A 23,669-nucleotide genomic window follows, 5' to 3' on the forward strand; every position below is an offset into this window, starting at 1 on the left:
GCGTACTTCGGCCCCAACGTACCAGGTGGGTCAGAAGGTCTGGTTGTCCACTAAGGATTTGCCCCTTCGAGTGGAATCCAACAAACTCGCTCCCCGTTTCATTGGTCCCTTCCCCATCCAGAAGGTACTGAACCCGTCAGCTGTGCGTCTTGCCCTACCTCGCTCGATGCGTGTTCACCCAAGTTTCCATGTCTCCCGAATCAAGCCTGCAATAGATAGCCCCCTGGTTCCCGCGCTTCCGCCTCCTCCGCCTCCTCGGTTCGTTGATGGGGGCCCGGTGTACACAGTCCGGCGGCTGCTCCGCTCCCGTCGCCGCGGCAGGGGCCTCCAGTACCTAGTGGACTGGGAGGGGTATGGCCCGGAAGAGCGGTCTTGGATCCCAGCCCGCCAGGTTGTGGATGCCTCCTTGGTCTCTGACTTTCACCGCCTTCATCCTGATCAGCCATCTGGACCGTCTGGGCGTCGTGGCGCGCCCCGGCGTGTTGCCCGCCCCCCCGCCCATGGGGTTTCCCCGGCCGTTGGCCTTTCCCTCCCGCCCAGTGGTGGCCTTGGGACGTCGGGAGCCGTCCCTTGATGGGGGGGTTCTGTCACAGTCCACCATTTCAGCCACCTCACTTCCAGCTTCACCACACCCGCTTAGCCCTCCTTCTAATCAGCCTCGAACACCAACACCTGCAACCATTTACCCGCTCAGTATAAAGCCCGGTCACTTCCCTCCACAACCCGCCAGATCGTCTCTATGCGCTACGCCGAGCTTTCCAGCAATTCCTCCTGCCAGCCTGCCTGTTGTCCGACCCTGTTCGCCCTTGACCTCCCGATTGCCTGCCGTATTGACTGGATCCTTGGTATTTCGACCTTGCCTGCCTCTGACCACCCGCTAGCCTGCCGTCTTTACCTGTATGCCCGAGCCCCCCTCCCGTCTCGCTCCCTTTGCCCGACTCCCAGCCAAACCCCAGCTCTCCCGACTCCAGAACCCCCCAGACGTCTGTGCCACGCTCCCGTCAGCTCCCACGACTACCCGCACCTTCTGTTCAATAAACACTCTGCCATAGCCCTTACCAGTGCGTGCGTGCTCTTGGGTCCTCCCTCGTCCCGCCGTAACAAAATCTTTACATTTTAAAAAATATATTAAACTGGTTGAATGGATTTGCTTTGTTGGAGAATCATGAGTACTTTCACAATTTAATGAAGTAATTTAAAATGAAATTAACACAACTATATATATATATATATATATATATATATATATATATATATATATATATATATATATATATATATATCTCATTCAATGCCGGATTTCCACATCTGCCAACCCCACTTTGAGAACCACATTCTTAAACATTTTAATCTATAGAAAAAGGGAAAAAAAAGTGCAGATCTTTTTTCTTAATCACGCATAGGGGCCTTGGCATTTGAGCTTTTTCCCTGGGGTCATCTGTGCCGCCCCCCCCCCCCCCCCCCCCCCCCCCACTGGCATCACCCCCACCCCACCCCCAGGGGGGCCCGGCCCACTATTTGAGAAGCACTGATCTAAATTAATATATTTTTCTAAATTGTGACATAAATGTTTTCTTTTCTCAGATTTAGTAGAGGGTCTTCATGGTATCTTAAACAATCTACTGGAGAACAACATTCAGGTGTGGGCAATGAAGAGCTGTCGCGAGGACAAAAGGGTGGAATCCTTGTTGGATCATATAGATGCTGCCAATGACAAAAGTTTACCATCAATTTTACGTGCCACCACCTCTCTTAAAACCCCTACCCTCTACATCTTCACCTCTGGAACTACTGGTGAGTATCCGTCACTATTTAGTCAAGTCAAAGCATGACGGCGGGTCTGTGAGGTCACATACAATCCACGCATAAATGCTTGCTGATATCAGATTTCTTCATTTGGGGAACAATAAATATAAATAATCTGTTCTGGGTCAAACTGTTGCCATCATAAATCTTTATTAATGGTACACAATTTAACTTTATTTTTAGAGCATTTTTTTAACAATTCACAATAAAATGCCTTGTTAGTTTTCTTTCGGCATCTTTGCGCAAACTACGTAAACCATGTTTGATCAGCCTCGTTGCCGCTAAATTAAAAAAACGCAGGAACTTCCCACAAATGTCAGCCCCACATAACCTGGAGAGCAGAGAAGATAGGAGTAGGTATGGACAAATAGGCTGAATAAGCACAGGCTCAAGAGGCCAAAGCCCATAGCCATTCACCCTCACCCATGGCCTTACTTGAAGGATTTCCTCGCCTTCATTGGGGAAGCCAACACGTCATGGAGTGGTTGCCTTCAAGAACTCTCCATAGAATCTCAGAAAGCACGATAAGTTAAGTTAGCTAAACGCCGCTATAACTTTGGTTATTCGCTAGCTAGAATATGTTTGCAACATGGCTAACGTTAGCTAGCTAGGCTCATAAAGATAATGCTAATGTCGTTTACTAATGTTTTTTTTTTTTTGACAAAGGTCTAGGTCTATGTTCTCATTGGAGTTATCTTCTACCAGGGTAAGAACCCCCATTAAGCAGGGGTAGTCCATTTCAAGCAAAATTGTGGGGATTTTTCCAGCATAATTTGATTGCTTGAATTTTTCTGTGCCTGGGTGCATTTAACTAGCAGATAACACCATAGAAATCACTGAGTTGATCACTCAGGTTGAACCAAACGTCACTAAATTTAAGATGAAATATAATATGCATAGTAGACATTACTGAAGTTGGCTGCAGACAACTTCCACAGATCCCAAAGGCAGAAATATGAAAATCAAAAATGATTTTGATCATATTAAATTATTATCATTTTATTTATCATTTTATTACACTGTCGTGCAAATAAGAGAGTGGAATTTAAACGAAATTGAGTACTTCAATTTGATTAATTTGCAGTTTTACACTTGTCTCAGCATCTCTCCGACTTATTTCCACATTCCAAAAACATGCATGCCAGGTGTATTGGACACTCTAAATTGTCCTTAGATGTGATTGGGTGAATGAATGGTTGTTCGTCATTGTGGTTGGCTGGCAACTTGTCCAGTGTGTCCCCCGCCTACTGCCCATAGACAGTTGGGATAGGCACGAGCAAGCCAGCGACCCAAGTGAGGATAAGTGGCAACAGAATAATGGGTGGATGGATGATTTTCACAGTGGGCAACTTAATTTTACTTGCTTTAAATGGGACAATGCACATTATTAAGGTAACAGTCTGGATGTGCCACTCAATGCTCGCGCCACTTTGAGAGTAATGAAAAGCACTGCTGTAAAATTTCATAAAGAACGAATGCTACTATTTAAAAAAATGATTAAAAGATGGGCCTATAAGTATGATTCCATCTTAATCCTGGTCTCATCCAGAACACAGAAGTGTGAAGTGTAAACAACAAATGCATCTAATGCATCTAATGCATTAGATTTATATACTATACCGTACTGTATAGTGAAGTACAGTACGGAAAGTAATGCATCAATCCATGCATTATAGCATTATGCATGTAGCTGCTTAGCCTCATTGAGGTCTACAATTTGATGGTGCCCATCCCAGCAGTCTTCAGGCAGTAGGCGGGGACACCTTGGACTGGTTGCCAGTAACTCATAGGGTACACAGTGATGAACCACCATTCATGCACCCAATCACGCCTAAGGACAATTTAGCAAACATACAGCTTGCGGGCTGGTTCTGTCTTGAACAGGTTTAATCCAGCCCGCAAGATGATTTTGTAAAGTTTGAGATTGGAGATTTTTTTTTTTTTTTTTTTATTAAAGAAAACTTGAAAAGTTTAATTGAATGATTAATAGTAATGTTTTGTCATTATTAGTGATGTTGTGTTTGTCCTATTTTGGACAACATTAAAAAAAGAATAATGAATCTGAAGTTGCTGTTTTAATGTTATATAAATATATACCATGGTTTTATTTGTCCGACCCACTTGTTAATAGATTTTCCTAAGTGCGGCCTGCAAGCCAAAAGTGGTTTGACACCTCTGATTTCGTGTGTGACCATTCAGAGTGTCCAACACACCTTCCATGCATGTTTTTGTAATGTGTGAGGAAGCGTGTTCCCCACCTACTGCCTGTAGACAGTTGCACCAAGCCGCTCCTTCTTGAACATAACTGACAATATTTATCTCAGCAGCATAGGAAAAAATAAATTGGAATTGTGATCTTTGAATCGTGAAAAAAAAAAAAAAAAACTTTTTACTTTTTATTTTACTTTAAAGTACATTAAAGAGCTTATACTTTTACTTTAGATTTTTGGTTCAGCACTTTGTTTTACTCAATCATTTTTTACAAAGGGTAGTTTTACTTTTACTCAAGTAAACAATCTGTGTACTTTGCCCATCACTGGTGAGTATTGTCCCTGATGAGGTTGCGTGTCCTCCGCAAAACCCTAGTCTGGTAAATGTCCTGCAGTGAGGGTAAGGCTGCTCCGCAGATGCGCTTTGAGGTCTTGATCACACGCTGGAGAGCCTTCCTGTCTTGTGCTGAACTGTTGCTGTGGCAGGCTGTGATAGAGGTGGAGAAGACACTTTTGATTGTACATCTGTAGAAATTATTGAGAATCTTTGCTGGCATGCCAAATTTCTTCTGTCTCAACAGAAAGTACAATCTCTGTTGGGACTTCTTGATGTTTTCTTGATGATTTGTTGAGTGTTGTAGGACCAGGTGAGATCCTCACTGATGTAGGCACCGAGGAATTTAAAGGGTTTCATCCTCTCCACCCCTGGGCCAATTTATTGGAAAATTGCATCATTTTGGGAAGCTTTTGCAACAGCTTTTGACTTCTGGCAGAGCACCTCAGTTGATTCGGAGAAACCCTTTCCTTTGAATTGCACACACAAACGCTAAAGTGGAATTTTAATATGAAATAAAGATGAATTACCTACAAAAACAGATTTTTATGTTTTATCTATTGTTGTGGTTATGTGGCATTTAATCCCTTGCAAACATTGTGCTGGACCAGTTTATAATTTACATTCATGATTTTCAAACAAAATATGGATTTAGAATCATAGGTCATTGCAAGCTTGTAAAGTATGGTCATAGGCCTGTCAGTTCAATTTCATAAAATAATTTATAAATAAATTGGACATTCACGTTGCAAACTATCAGCTGTTGATGTATGGGGTAAGATGGCTGTCAAAAAGACATATGCGTGCGTGACTAATGGCGGCGTGGATGACTCGCAAATCGACTGATTTTGCCTGGTAGCTTGGCATGATGTCATCTTAGTTTGCTTATCCAGATCCAAGAATGCAAAGGATCAGATCCACGAATCCAAAGGACAAATGCATGCAAAGATGTAAAGTGGTGTCTTCCGTGATCATAGTTGTGCAAAGAGAGTTGTGTTCAAAACACCTTGTACTTGCAAGTTTTCAATTTGTAAACACAATTTAGAGTCATACTCAAACGAATTGTTAAACACTCGTGCGTCTTTTTGACAGCGATCTTACTCCATAGTGATGTCAATGATTTCTCACAATAATTAGAAAACAGGAAAAAAATGATTAATATACAAATACTCTTTATCTGTGGAAAAAAAAACCCCTATAATTATTACTACTGCTGAGGAGCTGTAATGTCTCATAAAACTGCATATCCAGAGTGTCAGTAAAGTCTTTGCAATTTCAAGAATTTGTTGCAAAGGGGGTTGATAAGATATCTTGACTAGATTTAGTTTACTTTAATCAGTGTTCACTGAAGTGTGTAATCACATTGAAATATGGTGTACCACCACAACAGGAACACTATATCGGATAGTTTCTCGAGCGTTTCCAGAATGGAATGGAAGGAATGGCTGGATTGGAATGAATGGGTCAATTCATTGACCACCATGTTCAACAAATATCACTCCCATGGACATTTTTTTCAACTGGTCCAGAAGTTAGCTGCCTGCATCATTACTCAAACTCCTCGCACCCACCACAGCACCCCTGTACTTCAGCAGCTTTAGCGGCTCTCCATCGAGTTCCGCATCAGATTGTCCTTCTTTATTCACCTCACTTTCTTCTCCATCGATCTCACTGCCATGCAGAGCATTCAACCCCTCTGCTCGGGAACATATTACACCTGAGAAACACCATTTTTCCCCTTCTTCAAATCTGGACTGAAAGATTTAATATAAGATTCATAATAATAATAATATAAGATAATAATAAATATTATTATTTTCTTTGTAGAAAATTGTCAAACAAAAATTGTTTAGTCTATCCCACTTTTTAAAACATATATTGGCAATATTTACGTTTTTAAATGCAACATAGACATGTGGCGGTTCAGTGAGGCAGTGTTTAGCACGTCCACCTTACAGTTCATCGACTCGAGGTCAAATTCACTTCACTCCAGGCTTCCTATGTGGAGTTTGCATGTTCTCCCCTAGCCCGCGTGGCTTCTCTCTGGGCACTCCGGTTTCCTCCCGCACTCCAAAACCATGCATGTCAAGTGTATTAGACATACTAAATTGTCCTTAGGTTTGATTGGTTGCATCAGTGTTTTTTGTCTCTGTGTGTCCTGCAATTGACTGGCAACCAGTTCAGGGTGCGTCCCCTGCCTAGTGCCCCAAGTCAGCTGTGATCAGCACCAGCAGGCCTGCGACCCTTGCGAGAATAAGCGGCTCTAAACAGAAAACTTTGAAAATGTCTGGTTTTTATATATTGTTTATTCTCTCCACAGGACTTCCTAAGGCGGCAGTGATTACTCACCTCCAAAGCTTGAAGGCAGCAGGTGGATTCTGGGCATTTGGCGTGACTGAAAATGATGTGATATATATCCCTCTGCCGCTTTACCACAGTGCAGCTTCACTGCTTGGTATAGGGGGAACCATTGAGCTTGGTGAGTAGACTCGTGAAATATTCTATTTTTAGGAGTGGAAGTGGATGATTGATGTGACTTATTCAAAAAAAGGGCAATAAATAGACGTTTGACCAAACGATGAATAATCATGATTAATAATTGACCCAAATAATCGTGATTATTATTTTGGCCATAATCGTATACCCCTACCGCAGCCTGAAGTGATCCAACTTCGATGTTTATTCATTCATTTATTTATTTATTTTTTCTTCCATCCGACCTGTATCGGATCTATTGAAGGCAATGTGAACGACGCATATTTGATATTTATTTTCTAATGCGACCCAGGCCACTTGGGGATGTGGTACTAAATTCGATACGTAGCCAATCTTTAGACATGACACTTCAATCTGAATGGCCAGGGCAGATGCATCCGACACGCACATAACAAACAAGCGACAAACTTCACAATTCTGCGCTCTAAAAGGCAGGAGCGGACTAAGTGAAGATTACTCAATGAAGAGAGAGTGAGGTGCATTTTGTCTCTTTGTCTCTTTCCATCCCTCGCTCGTAGATCTCACACGTACCCAGGCTCAATGTAATTTACTCCTTACATCCGTTAAATTTAACAAATTGAAAATATTCTAGTTTAGGTATGACAGCCATTTCAACATCGACACGGCAGGTATTTCCGTAAACACTAATGTTAAGAATGCCCACTGTGTGTGCTGTCACAGTGTCCTCAACAGTGTAGGGCAAGTTACTTCAAAACTGTAATGGGTTAGGGTTAGGGTTGTAATGCATTTTTTATTACTTATGACTGTCATTTCAAAGCAATTTGTTGTACAGTATTACAATATTACTGTATTTGAAATGCAAGGCATTACACTGCTATTGCATTGCTTTTATTGTACTCTCACTAACAGCTGTCAAGTCATCATTGCACTTTTCTGTAATCTATATTGTGTACCTGTATTTGTCTGTATTGTGTATCTATTTGTCTATATTTGGTACATGCACTATCCACTTCAACCTGTGGGCCTGGAAGTGGGTCCTCCCACCTGTGGTCCCTTCTGAAGGTTTCTGATTTTCCCCAAATTGTTTTTTTTTTAGTTTTTCCTTCCCTTTCTGGGAGCTTTGACAGGGGATGCTGTTGTGTACCTTACACCGAAATAATGCCTCTGTATAACTTTTTTTTTTTTCGAAAGAAGTCTCGACATGGCCTCTTTTCATCTATGAAGCCGTTTGATTGATTGATTGATTGATAACTGGAAATAAATGGAAACTGGATAACTGGGAAATACGGATTTGCCACTCAAAATGTAGCCCATTACACTCATTACACATCCAGTAGAGGCTTGGTTTAATCCTAAAAACAATATTTAATCTGGAAATATTTAATCTGGATTGTATTGTCAACCTTTAAAGACATGCTAGAAAGTCTTTTTTTGTATTTTAACCAATTTATTACTTAGCTTCACAGCAAAGTGATGTATTGTTTATCCTTTAGGCAGAAACTGTTAGTGCTTTCCATAACTTAAAAGTTAATATTCAAATTCAAGTTCAGTCGGTGTTCTCCGTCACAAGTTTCCTAACCTCTTGAGGTCAAAGTGGCATCTCTGAGTGAAAGAGCGATCCTTTTTGCCTGCTTTGTTTTATTCCCACTCTCAATCATCCGCATGTTTTCTTTTCGTTTACGCCACGCTACTGTGGCACTGCTCTAAATAGTATGTCAAGTTACTGGTGCTATTCAGCGACATGGACAGCTCTCTGCCGCGCACAAAGTTCACTTAACTATTATATTCCTCTTGTCCGTATCTGTGATAAACTGAAAGTAATGGGTGTGGAGGTCGAATTTTGGGGAAAAAAACCACCACATACAGGTTAAAAATGCATTGTGTTGCTCTCATTTGTACTGAGTAAAATATTACTATTTTTTGTATGTAATGCATTTCACTACCACGTTACAGCAAAAAGTAATGCATTAGAGTAATTGCAATACTTTGGTAATGCATTACTCCCAGCACTGGTCCTCAATGCACATGCAAGACAGTTTCATGCCATTTAGATTTCACACACTATTCACATTCAGGTCGCATTTATTTGGAAATGTGAATGACACAAAATATTAGAATTGAGCATCATCAAGCCCTACAATGTTAACCTTAGCCATTATGCCAATTTGTGATGACATGCCCCACTTGGCCATCATTGACTGCAGATGACCACGTTACATTGCTTGGCCAATCAATGCTGCGGAGAATTTAGGACGCTTAGTAGTCAACATGCGACTAACTTGGAAGTACGTTGTGTTATGTCTTTCTTTGTACTTTAATCCATATTATGTCGAGCAAAAAAATAAAGTCATCCGCCCTGGAAATTTGTTACAACATCTTTGTGACCAATCCTTTTCGAGGATGTTAAACATAAAAATGAGGAAAAGGAACATATGCCATGTAGCCATACATATCTGAACTGGTCCCTCAAGGTAACAGCAGAAGGCTGACTGATTTGCAACTATGTAATTTGTTGTGCAAGTTCATTTTGTGCACAAGTAAAAGCACATATACTTATGTATGGAAATTTGGAGAAAAAAAATCATTTTATTTTTCACTATACAAAGGTTTGGATCAGGTTTCAGTACCTCCAACATGGTTAAGAACCACTAATATAGACAATAAAATGTGCTATGTGACTAAAATTTGTGGAAATATATTTTTTTTAATTTAGCACTATAAAGAAACAAAGTATGGTAGGTTATTTGTTTCATTGTTACAGTTTGTGTTGAGTTTTTTTTTTTTTGCCAAATATGTTTGCTGTCATTTGTGTGCTCAAAATTCTAAGTTCATAAGATTCAAGATTTACACTCAGATTGATTTATTGTCATATTTATAGTATTGTACCACACAATATATACCACAATATAAATGTAAGGCGTCAGTGGTGATCAGAAGGTTGGGGACCACTGCTATAAATGGTAACATTGGAGGAAGCTTGATCTGTCAGCCACAAAAGCCAGGTTTTGATGCACATTAAGTGCATTTTTATATTGTCCGTATATATACTTAAAATAACTACCGTAATGGGACGAGCTAGGGGGCGGACATCAGTTAGCTTTTAGCAGGGAGTGCCTGATGCTGCTAACAGCAGCTCACGTTAGCTGAGGTTGAACGCATGCAGGGAGGTAGAAAAGTGAAGCTGCTGTGTTCCCAGCATACTTTGCATCATGCCACCTTTTCCTGCAATAGGCACATTATTCCTTTTGTTTTGTCTATGTTTGTTTTCCAAAAGTCTCTTGAATGTGTGTTTTTTATATGTTGGATATATTTATGTTACACTTATGTTTGGCTTCATTTGTGATCACGGGTTTGGATCATGACAACCTTAGGATATACGCTTAGGTGTGTGTAAAGCTTATACTGTTCTTACTTCTGTCCTTTTCTTGCTCCTGTCAGCCAGCAGACTTGTAGAATGTATACACTGTTTGAGACTTGCAACTTTAAATTGTAGCTGTGGTTTTGTAAATCCGGATGAAATACAGTGTATAACATTTTGGCATTTGAAAACGTAGTACTGCAGTAACTGCTGTGAAATCCTGTGTATCTAATCACAAAACTATGCCAAACCCTTCATGTGATTGTAATTCAATTATCTTGTATACACATGGCCTTTTGTAACAAGATTCGTTTCAGTATTGGAAGAGTGGAAGAGACTGTCATTCAGTCAAAGATAGCTTTGCATGCCTTCATATGTGACATTGCCACATATAAACTTTGGGGATGACTCAATACCACTTTTTCATAGCAGATATTGAAAAACCGTGTTAATACAATGGCGTAACGTGCGTAATGCTGACATCTAAACGGTGACATTGAATAATTGTAATTTTGCTGAGTAGAAGAGTACTGCAAATAACAGGCAACTGTAAGGCTCCTGCAATGTTCACAATCTGAAGATTAGCCAAAGCATTGTTTAACCAGGATTGACTGATGAATATTATTGTGGCTTATACGTTGAACTTCAAGGTATTTTAATGTTTTACCTTTCCTTACCTTTTTCCAAAGTCCACCCGGGCTTAGCGTCTGGAAATCACGTCTGGAAGTCACATCTTTAATACAACACGATGTTGTTTGCAATTGAAAACATTTCTTGTTCTGATAAAATTTCTGGGAATTGAAATCATATTGTATATTGCCCTAATAAACTAATAAAATAATAAATTATGACAAAATATCTTTATGAACTATTTCATTTAGTTGAACATTTAAAGATAAAAATAGACGCAGCTCTGCCCCTTGGATTATCAGACAGTGCGTAGTCTTATATGCTGCTACTCGCCCACAAGACAATATTTGAACCCTATTTTTTGGAAGCCATGGATTTGTATGCAATCTCTTGGTAAAATATGCTTGTAGGGGCAATCTCTTAAATGCAGTATATTTGCTACAAAACCATTCTTTGTGTGCTGAATCAGTACCCTTTTCCAAGAAAAGTTCAATGTACCTAACTAGAGTTGAGTTCAGTAGCCAGATTGTTGATAAACTTTGACCGGGCTGTTGTCCTCTAATATTCAATTGATTAGATATGTAGAGCAGAGTGTAAGAGTGAAAAGACTCAGTTCAGGCCAATAAAACTATGATACATTTGCTAAGGTTAGCAGTGTCACAACTCGGCAGTGTGAGGGGAGAAGCCGGAGGCAAAGTGCGCTAAAAAATACAAAAGCAAACAAAAGAAAGAAATAGAAAACTTAAAAACGAACCAAAACACAAACAAAACACAACAGAACATAACAAGCACGATTAAATTATTTTCTTACGGAAGGGATATGTAGTGTGGACAGTTGCAGCTCCTCAGAGCTGTAGGTAGAGCAAATGCTGGCTTGTCCTTGGTGAAGGACACCCCCATAGTGAGGGGGAAACGTGTGCTTGTTAAGTGATCATTTGCGTAAAGACCATGTCTATATAGCAACCTGCGACATGCGAGAACATTTTAAATTTGGTCTTTAACAAATCCAGCACAAGTATGCGCAACCCTATTGTGGATGTACTGTATATATAGCCTTTAAAAAATATGGACAATCTGACCTCCAGCGATTGGGTCAAAGACAGTTGAGTGTGGCCGGCTTGGCTTGAGACTCATTTTTGAAGTGTACAGTGTGGAGTTGGACTTGGGAGAGAAATGTTTTCAAGCAACTGCTTTTAATTTAAAATGTGACTAATAACGACCTGTGACTTTGTTAGGCATGCCAAAGCGTCTTTGAATGAACTGTGTACATAATCCCGGTTAATGGAGCCCAAAGGCCAGGCAAAAGGTGAAAAACCGCGAAGTAGCATATGCAGATGTTCCCAGTGTACCACTGCGTGGCTAATCGTTGTTATATTTTGAATGAATAGGATTGAATTGGGCTGTACCACAGATGTTCATGTAAATTTTGAGGCCAATCGATCACCAGTTTATGATATTATCAATGTCATCAAAGGGACAGTGTGTAAGATTTTGACCGTTTTTCATTACGGACAGCAGGAGGTGCCTCCGGAGAAGTGCAACCCCCCATGTAAGATAATTTAATGATAACTAGACCAATGATTATATTTAAAACACACTGTTGGTCATTAAGAACACATTCATTCTCAAGTTTTTGAAATTTACATTCATTTAATTTGTTCTTTTTTTTAAATGAAAAACGGTCTTAATCTTACACACTGTCCCTTAATGTTATTATTAATGCAGGACAGGAAACCATGCTCACTCTTGTTGTGGAATGTTGCATGTCTAAGACAAAGGGTATGCCATATCGGACACAAGATGAATTTGACGCCACAGCAGGGCCCAAAAAGAGCTTCCTTGATCCACTGAATATCAAAAAATCTCTTTGTTTTTTTTACATCTTTTTTACAACTCCTTTACACACATAGGCAAAACTTACACTCACATCAGCATTAGCATGCTACGTCACTAAGTGCGATGAGAATCTGACTCATCTGCACAAAGCATTCCATCTGAGCTTAAAAATAAAACAAAATAAATAAAGTACTCACATCAGGTTAGGAATGACCTTAAAGTAAACTTAATTAAACGTAGCTCAAAATAAATATTATTGCATCCTTGGACTTGTAACTGATGCCTAGAGAGCTGGAAATGTAAAATAAAAACATGTAATAATAAAACCTAAACAAAGTTCTCTGCATACCAACAATACACCAGCACCATCATCAGGGAATCAAGTGAAATAAATCCATGTTATCAACTGCTTCAAATAATATAATAAAATAAAGGGTGTAGGAGCATTTTTGGGGCATATATTAAAATGTATTGTTGACGTGTGTTACTGTCATTTGTACCAAGTAAAATATTACTATTTTTTGTGTGTGATGCCTTACATTACAACAAAAACTACGGCATTACAGTAATTGTTTTACTTTTGTAATGCATTTCTCCCAACACTGCTCTCGAACATCCCAAGCCTGCCAGATTGCATTGTCCAATCACAAATGCATGAATCAGATTGATAGCGGCACATTAGCCAGTGAACATCAAAAGAAACTACACAAATTTAAATTTCCCCGACTTCCCCGTTAATGGTTTAATGGTAGGTTGCCATTCTCTATCATGTTTGTAAATGTTACTTTACATTGTGAATAATATATTGAAGCTCACCTAACCAAAACCACAAAATAAAATTGAAATACTGTATTTGACTTTTTATTTTTTGCATGAAATCGTTCATGCCTAAGCCAGAGGAGGATTACTGAATAAAGATGTTATTCTTGTCGTATTGAATTTCATGTTGTTGGTTTATCACAGGTGCAACATGCATTATAAAGAAGAAGTTCTCAGCCTCACAGTTCTGGAATGACTGTCGAAAACATAATGCCACGGTTTTTCAGTATATTGGTGAACTGTGCAGATACCTCTGCAACCAGCCAAAGGTAACAATGTGTCTGTTATTTAACTGTGCGTGTGATTAGTATTGTTTTAGGGGCATCTGCCTTTCCTGTGAAAATTTACTACATTTCTCTCTCAATTAAAAGTCTAACAGCCATTCTTGGCCCATCCATACATCTAAAGTTTGATAATGCAACTGGACGTCACAACAATAATGTATTTGCCTAGGTGTTCTGCGAAGGCGCCAAAAATAAACCACTTCCATGTCATCTGACCAAGTCAGAGCAATCGGGAAAATGCGGGGAGGTTTGGAATGCTGAGTTGCCTATCAACAAATATATATTCCGCTTATTAGGTAGCCTTCTTCTCTTCAGCCATTGTCTGCATGTGTAAAGTGCCGATTGAAAAGAAAATGCTATGGACTGCCCAGAAGGGACCCTCCACACTGGCTGCACTTTACTGTCGGAAAACTGCGATAATTTGTAAATGAACCTAGTCTAGCATTGAGTGGTACTTTTGGTGGCTGATTACTTTTCACTCTGCTCGTAACTGACTATAGCTGCGGTGGGACTGCTGACATATGTGTTTGGTAAATGGTAAATGGACTTTCACTTATATAGCGCTTTTCTACCTTGGGTACTCAAAGCGCTTTAGACTAACTAGTCATTTACCTACTGATGACGCAGCATCAGGAGCAACTGGGGGTTCAGTGTCTTGCTCAAGGACACTTAGACATGGTCTTGATGGTCGGGGGATCGAACCCACGGCCTTTCGGCTGGGAGACGACCGCTCTACCACCAAGCCATGCCGCCCCAATGTTTACGATCGGATTGGTCCTCAAATCGATTCTAAGGCTTGACTGGTTTGTACACTGGTTTTAGCAGTGTACAAATCTGATCTGGCTTGGGTTACTATAGCAAATATTTTGAAAAGGGGTGGCGTCCAGTACGTTTAGTGTTTGACATCATGTAATTGCGACAGTGGCAACAATAACTAGTGTGTGTTCCAAAAAGTTCTCCCAGTGATTTACTCAAAGTGGGTGTGTTCAGGGAGGGAGAGAACTCTGCGCTCCCACTGGTTTAATCACCAGCTCGTGTTTGAACTGCTTCCATATGTACTAGTTGGTGCACCAGCGCACTGTTTTCCAAATTTCGCACTGTGAGAGGTCATTGAACGCACCTCAAGTGTACTGCCGAATGTGAGTGAACTTTCTGTTGCTCAGAAAACAATCCACAGTGTCTGATTTCATATATTTCCGTCACGGCTTCCACTTAAGTTGTCCGTGCTGCGCTGCATAGTGACTTCACTGACAGTCAAATGTCCATTCATCCATCTATTTTCTAGAGCCGCTTATCCTCACTAGGGTCGCAGGCTTGCTGGTGCCTATCTCAGATGTCTATAGGCAGTAGGCGGCGGACACCCTCGACTGGTTGCCAGCCAATCTCAAGGCAACAGTCAAATGTTATTGGTGCTTTTCAGACTGAGAAGAATGCTGTCAAAATCAGATATGGAACGGAGACTCATTGCGGTTTCCCTGAATTATTCAGATTTCAAAATATTTTTGCTGAATTTCAATTGAATTTACTAGTTAGCCTCATGTAAGTGTGTGTGCGATGCGGTGCATAGCCCCTGAAATTGTGGCATATTTGGCTCGTAACTCGAATTGGCCGTATTACGGGCAATCCAAACCTATGTTAATTAGTGAATGGGTGCAACGCGTGCAAAAACCTTAGGTAAAAACATCACGACTTTATACACATATTAAAAATTAGTAACATAATCTACTGTACAGGTAAATTAAATAACATAAATATACAAAGGAAAAATGACATTTACCTTTGGGGTGACGTGACTTGAGCTGGTGGTGGGAGGGGAGCAGAGACGAACCCGCAGAATTGTTTTGTTTTTTTTTCTTAAAGAGCAGAATTTATTGATTTATTTTGTTAAACAAGAACTTTTCTCAAACTAGAACATATCACCAGCGATTGCATTCTCTTTAATCCATAATAGAAGAAGCCTCTCCATTTTGTTGTTGACCGAGGTCCGTCCCCTGGCAAGGAAAGTCATGCCCTTAGAAGACTTGCTTGCTAATAGCTTCCTTGTTCTTGAGAATTGTACCGATTGTCGAGCGGTTCTGTCCATACTCACTAGCAAGGTTAACTATGCGTGCGCCTCCTTCGTATTTTTTTTTATCATCTCCTGCTTCGTTTCTATTGTCATCATCCTCTTACTTCTTCCTTTACCGCCACTTGCAATTTTAGAAGCCATGTCTAACAGATAAAGTTTGCAAAGTCTTCACAACACACTGACCAGCTCGTGTCATTAAGCTAGATGAGGGCGTTCGGCCAATAGCATATCGGCATTTCTGTGATTGACGTGACGCCGGCCAATAGCCTATCAGCATCTCTGTGACTGAGACCGTGACTGTGACCTTAATCGACCAATAGCATATCGGCATTTCCGTGACATGCGAGAAAAGTTGTTTTTGTTGATGCAGCAAAGCGAAGAAAATAGTGCGAACACACTGACCGGCATGTTGGATGGTTCGTAAGACGAAAGGTTTGTGCGAAAGAGGGGGACAAAAAAACGCTGCGGTCCACGTCGTGAGATGAAAAATACGTAAAACAGGGGGTTCGGAAACCGGGGGCCCACTTTGAGGGGTTGAAGGATAAAAATATATTTGTATTTAACGATATTATGACTTCAAAGTCAGCCCAAGTTGGGTGATAATAAGGCCAGGTTAGTGTAAAATCCCAGAACACCCAGTGGTTAAAGTGCAGAGTCTAGAAAAAAATATTAAATTGACTGGATTGTGCCAAATGAAGTTTTGGCCCAATGCTAGTGATAATAGCAGGCCAGTGCTGGTTCTGGCTGGGCCACCATAATTTGGCTCCTGGTGTCCGACAGGGCTATCACCCAAAAAGGCTCAACGTAAAATCCTGCCGTACCAAATAAATGGCGCCTGCTGTAATGGAAAAGCAACTGAGGCCATACTGCGTCAATCAAGGCCAATGTGGTGTGGTGTCAGGGTGTTGTGGATCATGAAATGGAAAAGGGGCTTATGTTTCTTCTTAGTTTTTTAATAGGATAGGATCAAATTGATATTGAATACATTCTATGCAATTCGACTCTATTGCAGTTCAACATTCCGATTTTTGGAACACATCCATTTCTATGGGAAAGTCATTGCTATATTGAAGTAACCTGCTATAAGGCACCATCGCCATTGTACTTTTCAGCCATTTACGGAACAGAAGAAAAGCAGTTTAAAAAAGCAAACACAGTTAGCACATTATGTTTTAAATATACCGTATTTTTCGGACTATAAGCCGCGTGTTTTGAGCCCGCGGCTTATAGTCCAGTGCGGGTTATCTGTGTTTTGTTATGTTTTTTTTCTTGCTAGCCACAAGCAAGCAAATACAGTGAAATTATGTGTATCTGTTCAAGGTGTCAATTTATGGAACAACTATCAAATAGAACTGAAAAGATGTGAATCAATGGCTGTGCTCAAAAAGAGTTAAAACAATATACTATTAAAAACAAATATATGTCTAAATTTAATCGTCAGTCGAGTTATCATTAAATTATATTACATGTTGGGTGGCACTCCTCCGGAAGCTGCCATGTCTGTTACTGTATAGTTACGGACAATGGCAAATGCAGCACTTCCTGCTGTCCATAATGTAAAACTGTCGAAATCTTACACATTGTCCCTAATATCCAACACAGACACTATAACATGTACGGGATATTTTGTGGTCAAGCAATATCACAATTTTTCAGTTGTAATGTGGCTGGGTCTGGAATGTGCCCCCAAGTTGAATAGTGGTCTACTGTAGTAATTAATAGACGATAGCACATATGGCCCAAATAGTACATGTTCATTGTCAGCATTCCAATATACAGTTTATTTTTAAGGCAACAAACACTCATTCGTTTCTCACTGATCCATAATGTTGAACTTTTTGTGTGTGAAGCATCATATCATATTTGGTCCCATTTTGTTGTGATGCACTATTATTCTGACAATGCTCCCTGAACCAAAGAAGAACGCCTTTTGTTGCCTGTCTTTGCGCCTCCCACAGTGGACAGATAGACATGCACGTACTGTACACGTAATATAATGGGAGAGGTCTTTATTGATTCGAGACTGAAAGTCCTCTTTGTCCACTGTTCTTCTATTATTTTGTTGAGTGGGTGGAAGCTTGGCCGTGGCACTGTGCTCATTCACGGTCATCTATCAGCAATTAGAAAAGCGATGCACACATGACTTACGCCCATCAAAGGACTTAGACAGTGAGAGCTTATTAAAGGAGTATGTAGACCTTGACTAATCAACTGGCAACCCTTGTAAAACAATATTTTGTTCCCTTTCATTGAAGGGCCTGGTATTCAAAATCCAATCATCCATTATCTCAAACGCTTATCCTCACGAGGATCGTGTGTGTACTGGAGACCATCTCAACTCTCTTTGGGCTGTAGGAGGGGTACACTCCGAACTTGTTGCCAACCAATTGAAGAGCTCACAGGCAAACGATTTCCAACCAATCACAGGGCACACAGACAAACAACTCACAAACAAACCCAATGACAGTGTACTGCCATAGTTGTCAAAGTCCAGTCAATGCTTCTTTCTCAAACACACCTGATTCAAATAATTTTCAAGCTCCTGCAGAGCTTACTAATGAGCTAATCGTTTGATTCAGGCGTTTTGGGGAAAGAATCCTGTACAACATATAGAATACCGGCCCTCAAGGACTGAAGTTTTACACCTGTGATTTAGTGTATCCATTATTTACCTACCACACATGTTTTTGAAAATCAAAATTTGTATTATGATTTATGAATGTTAATTAAAGATACCACTTAGAGTCATAACTTTTACATTCTGAATAGAAATGTAATTTCTTGGAACACTATATGGTAGCTTTTAGTGCTGGATATTGTGTCTTAAAAGTGTATTGCGATATACAGCGATACAGCAAAGGCGTATTGCAATATGTATATATGGAATATGCGACATATTGGACAATATTTGTAAAAAAAAAATAAAAATAAAATACAATAAATAAAACATCTATAGCATATATAATAATGACTGAAAAAGACAGGTAAATTAATAGAATAGACAAATTCTATTTACTATTATTTTTCAGAAGTCATACATCATTGACATCTATGAGCACACATTAAGCATTCTTTAAAAAAAAAGTATTTCTTTCAAGCCTGCCCTTTACTATGTTAATATGTCCCCAGCAGTTGAGAATACTCTTTCAGATGGCACTGATGTGGCACAAATATATAGGTGGCTCCACATGTGCCAGCATAAAATACTGGTGATGCTCTGGTGGTACTCTTCAACCATAAATGAAACAGATCAGTGACATCACTCGCATTGGTGAAAAAAATACGTCAAAAAACAAGGAAAAATTAATTGTTATAATTTATCTAATACAGTGAAATATTGAGATATGGTCGCTTCTGTACAGATTTTTTATCTTCATATTATGAAAATTACTGAGCACATAAAATAAACAAAATGAAATAAAACAAAACAAAACTTGAAATCTCAAAATTCCCATTTGAAATAAATGCAAAATGAGATTCTACTGCCCGTAAATATGGCTGAACGGATATTATTGTGCTTTTCGGGATCACATACGGGAGCTTACTACGGACGATTTGAACAGGTGTTGGAAGCCTGAGATATGACTACAACGGCAGATATGAAGAAAATGCTATCTTCGTATCATAAAGTTTTTGTTTTCCGTTGTTTGTTTTCTCCTGCCATTTTTGGTTCGGAAAATCACCTCACTCGAAAGTTCATGTATTGCAGTGCTTCTCGAATAGTGGGGCCGGCCACCGGGGGGGATGCCAAGGTGGGCGTGGATTACCCCAGGGAAAAGGCTTTGTTGTTGTCCTATGGCAGGGGTGTCGAACTCATATTTATCGGGGGCCACATTGTAGTTATAATTTTTGTCAGAGGGCCTCTATAATTGTGAAATCAAATCAATTTTAGGTGTGTTTGTCACACTTCTAACTAGTTTTGAAACAAGAGCCCGGTAAAAACTGTTCAAAAGAGATATTGGGAACAAAAATTGCTTGTTATTTTTACCCCCAAATTTTTAAATGTTAAGGACAACTTGCAAATTTAGTATTTTAACCAGAAACTTGAAGTTTGCTCAGGATTTCGCGGGCCACATAAATTGATGTGGCGGGCCGGATCTGGCCCCCGGGCCTTGAGTTTGACACCTATGTCCTATGGTGTAATTGCAATAGAATAAGATTTTTTTTTTTGTTTTAATTTCAGGCACCTTAATGTACTTGTTTATTTTTTTCAGTATTAGACTAAGCTATAACCCGTATAAACGCTGTAAAAAATAATTAGCAGTTGTAATAAGTAAGTACGCACTGTCACTATTTGGTGTTTCTATCTGCTGAAAACCAACACTTAATAATGGGCCTCTGGTATTGAACATAGCAAAATGCATTAACATTCATGTCTGAGTGACATCTGAGCGTTTTCAATATGCAAGCAAGTACGCACAGTCATTATTTGGAGTTTCTATCTGCTGAAGAACAAAATATTACAGTTTGTTGGACAATCAACAGTGTTATTTACATAACTTCAAAGACACAGTAAAGAAAAATAATATAAAAATCAAACGATCACAGGGCAGTATGCATTTAGTTTTCTCCCACAATAATTCTAGTCAAACTTATCAAACTAATGCTACTATCCATGTCTTTATGGACCATGTTTTAAACAGTTGTGTACCCTCATGGAGGGGGCAGGAGGGGGATCAGAACCAGAAACACAGTAAGTGAAAGCAATTTTTTTTTTTTTGTTATCAAACATGCATTTGGAAAACAGAGAAGAGGGTAAAATATCAAAAGAACTATACATTGGAGTATATACAAGAAACCACTTTGGTTATTAATAGAGGAAACCCAAATGTAAACGTTTATTTAGTGGTCAGTGCAATGGTGGAACATCATGGTAATAGGCCCTGATGCATTTTTTTTGTTTTTGTTTTTGTGCCCCCAAACTCCTGGCCCAGACACGAGCACATTCACACACAGCGGGAGAAGGAAGATGAGCAAATGCCAATGGTATTTGCACTAGGACAATGGATTTTCAAAGCTGTGTTCCTTTCCCCTCAATTTGTTCCCAGTGAAACAGTCAAATTGGTTCACTTCAAAATATAACCGTCCTTGAGTTGTATCACACCCGATTTATTGTGATACATATTCAATCCTCCTTTATTGAACTGGTGGAGGCATCAACCGGTCACCAGCCAATTTCAATCATTTGAAAATTGTGAAAAGAAAAAAAAAATGTAAATAAGTACCAGGGAATGAATGCCTATACTCTGACAAGACATAAGTATGTCTTTGAGATTGAATGAGTTAAAACACACCTGTTATTTGAATTTAAAGGACAAAGCATACTGTGTCACACTGTGAAAGGATGGACAGGAATATTGAAGCCCAACCTCTCAATTTTTTAGAAAAGCTGTTAATTACAATTACGAGGAGTGTATTCCAATAACCATAGCCAGATACTCAAATGATATGAAACCACCTAATGGTGATCTGTACATGAAAACATCAACATCGTTCACCATTCTGTCTTGGCTAGTACAAAATAAGAAACAGTAATCAGGGGTTGATGCCTAAATAACTGCAGCACTGGCGCTGGAAGAAAGCCACCATACAGTGCGAAAAAAGAAATGCAAATTGCATAAAATGATTCATATAAAAAGTAAGTCACTGGATAGTAACTTTACATTGATTAGCACAAATCGGAGGTTGACTTTGGAATAAGTCAGAGGTACACAGTTAACTTAAGCAGTATTAATTTTGATCAATTTAGGATATGAAGGACCAGAAGGTTTGCCATAAAACAAAACATGTAACCAGGTAGATGCCTATTAGAAATTATATCAGAGATGGGCAGATTACTAGCCTCACATTTGGCTGATTATTGTGTGGCACAGATATGAGCTGTATCTGCATTCATAGGGGCAATGCATCTGTCAACATTACTAGATTATGTTGGAGGCTAAATCAGAAATGCTCTTGCTATAGGTTCTGTATGTATATTTTTAAATTATTCTTTGCAGCGTGTTGGCGCCGTGTAGGTTATGTTGACGTTTTTGTTTTTTTAACTGTCCACATCAAGTATCAATAAATATATGAATATGAAGTTAAAAACGTACTTACTTAAACTTAATTACTCAATGACTTCACTGCCTGCCAAAATTGCTTCCATAGATGGGACTAAGAGGACTCAGGTGAGCTTCTCTCCTCCTCTGCTTGACATGAGGACTGCCATGCTTTGCACATATTTTTCCGCCGACCACATAGGACCCTAACTGGGGAGCTTGATCTATCTGAATTACTGATGGAAGACGATACTTTGCACCACTACTCTTCAAACCAATAAGAGTGGTCCGAAACAGTATTCTACCTGCTGACATCTACTTTGTTTCATACTCGACTTTGTTTTGATCACATGGGGTCTACTGCGCTAAAATAGATCCAGACGCTGCTTGATAGAGGTGCAGGAGCAGTGTTTAGAATGGACTGTATATGAGTGCTATTATCATAAATTTTTAAATGTACCTTAGGTGGATAAAATCTATTCGTTTTTGGGCTGACCAAAATCCAATATCTACATCAGAGCGGGTCACCACTAACAATGACATGAATGTAATTAAAAAAATGTCTTAAAAATAACTTTCTCTTACTGTAATGTAATCTTCTCACACCAGACAGAGATTGACAAGGTCCACTCGGTTCGTATGGGGGTCGGGAACGGTCTGCGCCAGGATGTCGGGCAGGTGTTCCAGAGACGCTACGGAAACATAAAAATGTGTGAGGTGTACGGCTCCACTGAGGGAAACCTGTGTTTCATGAATTACATTGGCAAGACTGGCACAGTGGGGAGGTCCAACTTCTTCTACAGGGTGAGTAGATAAGGGTGGAATAGCTAATAAGAACAGGTGGGGAGTAAAACACATAAAGAGCAGACAGAGGAAAACCTGCCAAAGTTAATCACAACATGGGAAACTGATATGATCTATGCCAGTGTTAGGTTAAACGAAAACCAAAAGATAAGCCAAACACAGATGCCAAACACTTGCTTTTTTTACTGAATTTCCTTGTTTAATGAAGTATTACTTTATTTTGTGTAGCTCCTGCTTAAATATGATCTGGTAAAGTATGACATGGTGAAAGACGAGCCAGTGAAAGATGAGAATGGGTTTTGTCAGCGAGTGAAAAAGGGTAAGATTTTGGGGGGATTCCCATTAATTGAATGCCTTTTATTTGAATGCCTTACCACTTAACTATACTTTCTTGCAACTTGTCAGGTGAGACAGGGCTTTTACTATCTAAAGTAAGTGCCCTGACCCCTTTTTTTGGGTATGCTGGAAGCAAGCAGCTGACCGAAAAGAAGCTGATAAGGAACGTGTTTGTCAAAGGTGATGCCTACTTTAACACAGGTGATCTAATGGCTGAAGACAACGAGGGCTTCATCTCTTTCAAAGACAGAGTAGGAGACACCTTCAGGTACAGTTATGTAAGATTTGACTCATAGTCAAACACAACTTTTTGATTATCACCAGTTATATTCATTTCTAAAATAGTAAAGGTTTAATTTAACAGAAGTGCCACAATGTGAGATACTGTATATCTTTTTAACTCTTTCAGTGCCAAGTGTTGTTTGAACGGGCAACCGATTTCGAGCATTTTGACGCATCTTTCAAGGCTGACAGGATATTGTATTATATGTCGATTTAGACATTGGTGGTATGGTGGGACCATATCAAAGATTGGATTCAATTTTTATCTTGAAAAAGAAAGTGCGATTTTACCTTATTGTAACCCCAGTAAAATATAATATAGTATATAATAATAATATAGTAAACATAAATAGAAATAGAACAAAAATGGAAAATAAATAAAACCAAACTGCCCCTCCCCCATG

General features: G+C 39.6%; 1 protein-coding gene across 2 annotated transcripts in view; it reads left to right on the plus strand.

The window, feature by feature from the left end:
* slc27a6 (solute carrier family 27 member 6) overlaps positions 1-23,669 on the plus strand; it is a 37,505-nt gene that overhangs the window by 8,094 nt on the left and 5,742 nt on the right. Inside the window, exons 2-7 of one of the 2 annotated variants that reach the window (XM_088434168.1) lie at positions 1,585-1,794; positions 6,671-6,829; positions 13,595-13,719; positions 22,453-22,647; positions 22,876-22,966; positions 23,053-23,251. In XM_088434168.1, the coding sequence (XP_088290294.1) occupies positions 1,585-1,794; positions 6,671-6,829; positions 13,595-13,719; positions 22,453-22,647; positions 22,876-22,966; positions 23,053-23,251 (979 nt within the window). The remainder of the gene's footprint in view (positions 1-1,584; positions 1,795-6,670; positions 6,830-13,594; positions 13,720-22,452; positions 22,648-22,875; positions 22,967-23,052; positions 23,252-23,669) is intronic. The other variant, XM_088434169.1, reaches the window with a different exon arrangement.

The sequence above is a fragment of the Hippichthys cyanospilos genome, chromosome 15 (genome assembly GCF_059441005.1).
Source record: "Hippichthys cyanospilos isolate Australia breed blue-spotted pipefish chromosome 15, RoL_Hcya_1.0, whole genome shotgun sequence".
In the NCBI taxonomy this organism is placed as follows: Eukaryota; Metazoa; Chordata; class Actinopteri; order Syngnathiformes; family Syngnathidae; genus Hippichthys; species Hippichthys cyanospilos.